The 8,080-nt window shown below is 37.0% G+C and overlaps 1 protein-coding gene across 1 annotated transcript; it reads left to right on the top strand.

Moving 5' to 3' along the window:
* The first annotated feature begins 415 nt into the window (after positions 1-415).
* Positions 416-1,877, top strand: LOC118030394 (UDP-glycosyltransferase 88A1-like). The gene is made up of 2 exons (XM_073408946.1): positions 416-1,739; positions 1,771-1,877. Exons 1-2 carry the CDS (start codon positions 428-430, stop codon positions 1,860-1,862), a joined length of 1,404 nt encoding a protein of 467 aa, XP_073265047.1. The 5' UTR covers positions 416-427; the 3' UTR covers positions 1,863-1,877.
* Positions 1,878-8,080: the final 6,203 nt, after the last annotated feature.

Genomic DNA, 8,080 nt, shown 5'->3' with positions numbered 1-8,080 from the left:
TTTTCCACAACTTTTGTAAAGTGTTTTCTGTCCAAAATAAAAAAAAAACACTTTCCTGGAAATCATGTCAAATTTTTCTTTGATTGGAAAGTGTTTTCTGTTAACCAGAAAGTATTTTTGGTTGACCACATTTTCTAATAACAAAAAATACATAAAAGTTTAAAAAATAATTTTTTAAAAATTACTTTTCCAGAAATAAACATAACCTAAGATGATGAAAGACTTTGGGCACGATTATGTAGTAGTAATATAGACAAATCATTGAAAACTTCGGTGCAACATCTTGTATCTGACCCTATTTCATGCTCAGATGCTGTTTGTGACCTTATACCTTTCTTTTTGCAAACTGCTCCGCACAGATTGCTTGATCTCTCTCTTTCTGTCTCTCCAAGTACACACAAAGGTATAGGAAAGAGTACGAGCAGCCATGGAGGAGGCCATAGTTCTCTACCCATCACCACCTATTGGCCATTTGATATCTATGGTGGAGCTAGGGAAACTCTTATTGACCCAAAAACCTTCCCTTTCTATTCACATACTCATCACTACTGTGCCCTATGATTCTGGCTCCACTGCCCCATACATTGCCAACGTTGCTGCCACCATTCCCTCGATCAAATTCCACCATCTTCCTACTGTAACCCTCCCTTCTACAAAAACCACCCATCATGAAGAACTCGCTTTTGAGGTCCTTCGCCTCAGCAATCCTCACGTTCGTGAAGAACTAGTGTCCATTTCAAAAAACTACACCATTCATGGACTTGTCGTGGACTTCTTTTGCTGTGCTGCTCTCTCTGTTGCCAAGGAACTCAATATCCCTGGCTACCACTTCTTCACTTCTGGTGCTGGTGTTCTCGCTGGTTTCCTTTATTTCCCAACCATTCATAACACCATCACAAAAAGTCTTAAAGATCTAAAGTCCCTTCTCCATATTCCCGGTGTTCCACCAATTCCATCGTCTGACATGCCAATACCGGTACTTCATCGCGACGATAAGGGCTATAAATACTTTTTAGATTCCTCAAGCAGCTTTCCCGAATCAACAGGTATTGTTGTAAACACTTTTGCATCACTTGAAGCCAGAGCTGTGAAAACATTATCAGAGGGATTATGTGTACCCAATAACCGCACACCGCCAATTTACTGTATCGGACCATTGATAGCCACTGAAGGTCCTAAAGATGATTCAGGCAGTCGCAATGGTACTACGCTGGAGTGTCTAACATGGCTGGACTCGCAACCAGTTGGAAGTGTTGTTTTTCTATGTTTTGGTAGTTTGGGGCTGTTCTCCAAGGAACAGTTAAGAGAAATAGCTTTCGGGTTGGAGAGAAGTGGCCACAGGTTCTTGTGGGTGGTTCGGAATCCACCTTCTGATAACAAAAGCGTGGCACTATCGGCAAATCCAAACATTGATTTAGACTCATTGCTCCCTGAAGGTTTCTTGGATCGAACCAAGGAGAGGGGACTCGTGCTGAAGTCGTGGGCTCCGCAAGTAGCGATGCTGAACCATCCATCGGTAGGCGGGTTCGTAAGTCATTGTGGATGGAACTCGGTGCTGGAAGCAGTTTGCGCAGGCGTGCCATTGGTGGCTTGGCCACTATACGCAGAGCAGAGGCTCAATAGGATCTTCTTGGTGGTGGAAATGAAACTTGCATTGCCGATGAATGAATCTGACGACGGATTTGTGAGTTCGGCCGAGGTGGATGAGCGAGTTCTAGGGTTGATGGAGTCGGAGGAAGGTAAGTTGATTAGGGAGAGAGCCATATATAGCCATGAAAATTGCAGCACAGGCCGCATTGAATGAGGGCGGTTCTTCTCGGGTGGCTTTGTCTCAACTTGTTGAGTCATGGAAACACAAATGATTTTATTATTCCACATGTTTAGAGGCTGGAATCCATTAGGAAACTATGTTTAGATGCACCGTAAGGAAATCACCACAACTCCCGCCCATGCGCGGTAGCTGTGAAGATGGTGTTTATCCTGTGAAACAATATCCTTCCTCATCTCAAGCTCAAGCCATCACCTTTGCTGGCACTCGTGCCTCCTTTGATCGTTGGCACCATACGCTGGGTCACCCCAGTTCCAAACTATTGTCTTCTCTTTTTCGTAGTTATAGTGTCCCCCACTAAGTCTTTATTGTCCTGCGTTTCATTTCAGTGCAATAAGTCGCATAAATTGTTTTTAGTGTCACTTTCCTTATGATTCATGCTTCTCTTGAAAATTTGTCTGTTGGGACCATCCCTGGATCCTTTCATTGATGGCTACCGCTATTATATACTTTTTATTTATCATTTCACCAAGTGCTGCTGGGTTTTTCCTATGTATAACAAGTTATGGAAATATTCTAAGAACCTTTCTAATAATGGTAAGAAAAAAAAACTTAAAATTACATGACAAATCATATACTAAATTTACTTTACTGGTTGTCGCATGTGTGCGGCGTCGCGACGAAAATCATAAGTTTTTCCATTTTTTTATCTACAATGTAAATCTATATATATCTATTTGGCAAATATGGGGAGACAAGAAAATATTATCTTTTGTTGGTGGAAAATGGAATGGGAGTCGCCACCTAGTATTTTGGTCATTAGGAACCCTAACTGGTCTCAGAGATCAGGTACGGGGACTAGTTGCGTAAAGGGAAGGTATTAGCACCCCAAATACGCCCTACCTAAGGTAAGCTGCATTGTTTTATTGTCTGATAAAATCTAAGGTCTTTTCGTGTTTTCCTAGTTGTTGGTATGGTTCAAGAAAAGTCCTCCTTGGTAAGGAGATTCTTATCTTAAATGGGTACTTATGACGTTAACAAAAGAATTTAATATTCGAAATACGTCTTATGTATAAGATCGTAACCCCAAATACTAAAAGAAAACACAATAATTTTTTTGGAATTTTTGAAATATTGGCCTAGTTCTCATGGCTTGAATAAACTGGTTATTAAAGCTAAAATGCATGCTAATATATATATTGTTTTGAAATTTCCTTTGTTGTGTGAAAATATGATGTTATAATATATATATTGGAGAGACTAGGCCGTATGCATGAAAACAAAACATTTTTTTTATAAACTTTTTTTTTTCTGGATGAAAATCGGGTATTTTAATACCAGATTTGTATCTTTACAGTATAAAAATACAAATTGGTAGTGATCAAAATACAGTAATAAAATTACAGAAAAATCACAAATTCTTTGAAGAAATTTTTTTCAAACGGGCCAGACTCGGCCCTAAAGGAAATTGAGCCAAAATCAACCCAAAATAAATTAGGGCCCGGTTTCTACAGGGCTGGACTCAGCCCAGCCCACACATGGGCTGGGCTGATATTCCAGCCCGAAATTAACATGGACTGGTTACTGTGCACCTGCACAGTAACCAACTAATTAATTTCTTACTTGCAGAATGTGCATAGTGCATGTTCTGCATGCAAGAAGACGAATACGGGATAAGGGGAAGAGTTACCTATGACGATGAGCTTGGGTAAAGGAGCTGACAGTGGTGTTGGTGGCCAGTTTGGCGGTGGCAGTGCAGGGAAGCTCAATGATAGGAGTTGTTGTCTCTTCCCCTCTGCAGAGACGTTGCTTCTTCTCTTGGTTTCCTTTGTTCCCTCTGTCAGCGCTGTTCTTCCCTCTGTACAGCAGCTTCATGGAGGTGCAGGTGGTAGCTGACTGTGATACTGGCCTGGATGGTGGTCGACCCTTCTTCCTCTTCTTCTCTGCGTTTTTCTCTTCAGCTCTGTTCTCCTCTGTTTTTGTTTCCTCCTGCTTTTCACGGGGCTATTGTCGATTGAGATGGCAATGGCAGCTAGTGGCGATGGAGAGGAAGTGCTCTGTTCCTGGTGGTGTTGGTGTCGCGGCTGCTGGTTGTGACGGTGGTCGGTGGATGAGGGAGTCCGATGACAACAGCTGTTCTTTCCTCTCTGCAGCGGTTCAGGGGAGGTGGGAAGGTGAAGGTAACAAATCAATGATGTTGGCAGTGTTGGTGTGTTTGTCTTTCCCTCCTGTTCGGTTTCAGAGTTCCCCCGTTTTCTCCCCTTCTTTTCCTATCTCGTTTCCTCTCTTCTTACCCTCTCACAGTAACTCTCTTTGTTTCAAAACTTCCCTCCCCTTTCAATTCCAAACGAGCCCTCTCTCGTCCAAAAAATCCCCCCCTTTGCTGGTGTCAAGAGCAATATTTATAGGCTAGAAAGGAGCGGGTTATTGTTGCGCGTGGGGAGCAGGGGAACGACCTATTGTTATGCCTGGGGAGCAGGGGAGCGGCCTGCTGTCGGGCGGCTGTGCTGTTTTGCAGTCATGTGGCGCGGGGCTCTACAGCATGAGGGAATACACTGTTCAATTTTTTTTTTAAAATTTACTTATTATTTATTTATTATTTTTGTGGGGACCCAAAAAATGGGTTACAACACTGGTTGTAAGAGATTTTAAAAAATCTCTTATTTATTGTAAAAAGGGTCACTAATACAAGAATTATTGGCAAGAGACATTGCAAGTGGCGTAACTTGGCTGAGCAGCCAACATACCATTTACCTCAATTGATATTTTTTTTGTGTCAAGTCTTCTTTCTTATCTTTTTAAGAACACTTTACTTTTTGATTAGCAAAAATAAAAATAAATAAATAAATAAATTAGAAAGAGATATGTATCCTCCCTAAAATCCAACAACAACAAATCATATGAAAATGATTACTTTGTAAAATTTCCACGATCATCGACAATTTCTGTCAAGATACAATATATGTAGAATCATACATAGGTTTTTTATCCTGTTTATTTTTGCGTTTTAAAAGTGTTTTAAAAAATTTATTATTTTTTTATTTTTTGAAAATTAATATTTTTTGTTTTTTTGAGCTCATTTTGATGTATTATATCTGTCGCATGTCACCCGCGCGGCATCGACTGAGTATTTTTCATTTTGTTTTGCTTTGATTGATTCGTTGGGAGTCGCCACCTAGTATTTCATTGAAGGTTACTAGGAAACTTAGATCTACTGGTCTTGTCAGAGATTCACGAGTAAGGGACTGGTTGTGGCCAAAAAAGGTATTAGTACCCTTAGCGCACCCTACCTGTGGTAAGCTGCTTCGCGATTTGATGTAATTTAAAAGGTTTTGAAAGTTGTCTTGTCAATGATTTCTTAAAAAGAAAAGAAAAGTTCTCCTCGGTAAGGAGATCCTTATCTTATCGGATAAAAGAACTTAATTGCTCTATCATCAATAAAAACAAAAACAAACTTTTCTATTTAATATCAAGAATACATCTTACGTATAAGATAATAATCCCGAGTACCAAAAGAAAAATGTTTTTTAATCTTTTTATTGAAATGTGAACCAAATTCAATGCAAATTAAAACATTTAATTTTTTTCATTCTTTTTGTCTTTTTAGTTTTTTATCATTTAAAAACATACATAAAACAAAAATACAAACACACACACATCACCCTTTTTTACTATATTTTCTCCCACATCCACAATTACAAGTTCACAATGTAACAAAATATAAAATGCTATCAATAATTTAAATACATGTTTCAATATCTAAAAAAAAAAAATGGACTTTGAAACACAGCTGGAAGATTTCTTGGGAAAAGCTGGTTCGTGGGAGACGAAGCAACCAAAGGGAAACGGCTGGGGGGGCCTTGGTCTGTGGGTGTTGTGGCCGGGCGAGGCTGGCTTCGGGTTTGTCCGGTGGAGAAGCTGGGAGACGGTTGCTGCGGTTGGTTGAGGGAGAAGAAGATGGGGCTATGGTGTGGAGGAGTTTGACATCTGTGTTTAGGAGGCGTTTGACTAGGGAAATGGGGAAGAAGATGGTGAGCGGCGACTGGAAGAGTAGGGCTGAGGGTGAGATAGCAGGGCTTTGGTGGAGAAGAAGATGGGGCGGCTTGGGCGAGAAAAATCGAGTCGGGGAGGGGGGCGGCTAATTGGTTAGAGATAGGTTTAGGTTTTAGGGTTTTTTTTTTTGTTTTTTCTAATGTTTCAAAATTGCCCTTTTCTGTGTGTTTTGTGTAGACCAGTATTTATAGGTAAAAATATTACTAGGTTTTCAAACTTGGTCCCTCAACTTTTTTTTTTTTTTTTTTGTAAATTTGATTTTTCTTATCAACATTTACTCGAATGAGAAAAATTGATGATTTTAAAACTAATGCGTTAAAAGTTAAACATGTTTCAAAGATCTTTGAAAATTTAAATTCTTTTGGTACGATGCTAAAAATGCTAAAAACGATGTAAATATATTAAAGAAACATATTTTTTGGATTTTCTTTGTTTTTCGCTATTTTTGAATTTTTTTTGAAAATTTTACCAAAAATACGGGTCAAAAATTAGGTTACAACAATATCAAAAAACAATTTTAAAAATAATAAAGTATATATTTTCTAGCAAAATGTTTTTTTAAAAACAATTACTACCATTTTCAGACATCCTCTTAATCATTGAACATTCATGGCATGGAGAGTTCCACACTGGCTTGCTTGCTCGTCTCTTGTTTACCTACCACATCAATGGTTGAACATTTGAGATTAGAAAGAGGGGAAGGCTTGATTTTTGTACAAAGCCTAGTGAGGAAGGCTTGCTTTTTGTACAAAGCCTAAGTGATATTGGAGGATTATAAGAAAAAAAAAGTTTTTTAATTATTATTATTATTACTATTTAATTTAGGATAATTTGTTTCTTTTATGATCTTTTCTTTTATTTGGTTTAGAAAATCAAGTATTGACGAAATTAATAATTTTATTTTTCTTAGTTTATTTATAAATTTCATTATTTTATTATTATTTTTTTGGATTTTCTAGTTTGTTTTAAATTGATTTTTAAATTTATTTAAGATATTGTAAATTTTTAAAAAAAGGTAAATTGTAATAAAGTGTTCACTTCATGACCTAAGATTCTTATGTTCTATCCTATTTCAACCATTGTAATCTATTATTATTAATATTATTATTTGCTATTGTCGTGTTACTTGTGTTATCAGCAAGTAAATTATTGGTACATTTCTTTAAAAGTAAATAAATAAATAAATAATAAACGCTCGCCTTACCTTACAAAACTTTGTAGCCTGCTTAATTCTCTCCCACACTCCATCCTCTACTTTTATAGTGCTTGTTTTTGTTCTATCTCTCAAGAGGGAGAGCAATGGAGGAGGCAATAGTTCTGAACCCATCACCACATGGATGGGCTTGAACCAGTTTTTTTTATTATTATTATTTTTTTAGATAATTTTTTTATTAATTTATTCATTATCATTATATTTTTATTTGTATTATTAAAATTATACTAACTAATTACATCCAATTAAATTAATGACTCGGTCTCAATTTTTTTCTTCTTCCAGAATATTTAATTTTTTTAATATAGTAATCGAGAATATTATAAATAAGATATCCCTATTAAAAAGATGAGGGTTGGTAATGAAGATTGCATGGGGTATTAAAAAACATAAAGAGAGCAAGGAAATTATAGGACCGGTTAGTTAATCCAATTCATGATACATTCAGGATTTTTATAAAGATGAGAACCTGTCTTTCAGAACACTTATTAAATGGTAGTTCGCGGCATATTGCATGTATACCACCTAAGAAGTAGTAGCTACGTGTCAAGGAAAGATATATAAACGCAATTGTCTTCCTTTGCCTTGAAAATTTAGAAGATGTATCACATGGATTCTGACGACGTCCTACTATATTTTGCTTAAATTATTATTTTCACTGTCTTTGATTTTGTTCTGCTCTAAGAAATTTAGGTTTAACTGGTAGGTTGCTCCGATTTTATTGTTCTGGCAGAGTACGAGAAACGAAGATGAAAGACTTTGAGAACGATTATGTAGTAGGAATATAGACAAATCACTGAAAACTGCGTTAGTCAAGACAAAAGTCAGCAATCAATTAGAAAACTTTGAAAGAAATTCAATCCATGTACAGGGAATGGTATATAAATCGCTTACTCCCCCACGGTTTGATGGGAAGAAACATGAAGAAATAGAAGGAAAGAAAGTTTGTGTTTTAAAAGTTTTTTGAAAAAATAATTTTTTTTATTTTAAATTGATGATGGTTGAAAAGTAAGTGATAACGGTTGAAAAATGTTGACAAATTTGCT

This window comes from Populus alba, chromosome 4 (assembly GCF_005239225.2).
Source record: "Populus alba chromosome 4, ASM523922v2, whole genome shotgun sequence".
NCBI lineage: Eukaryota > Viridiplantae > Streptophyta > Magnoliopsida > Malpighiales > Salicaceae > Populus > Populus alba.
The sequence above is the reverse complement of the archived record's forward strand: the minus strand, read 5'-3'. Positions and strand labels throughout refer to the sequence as shown.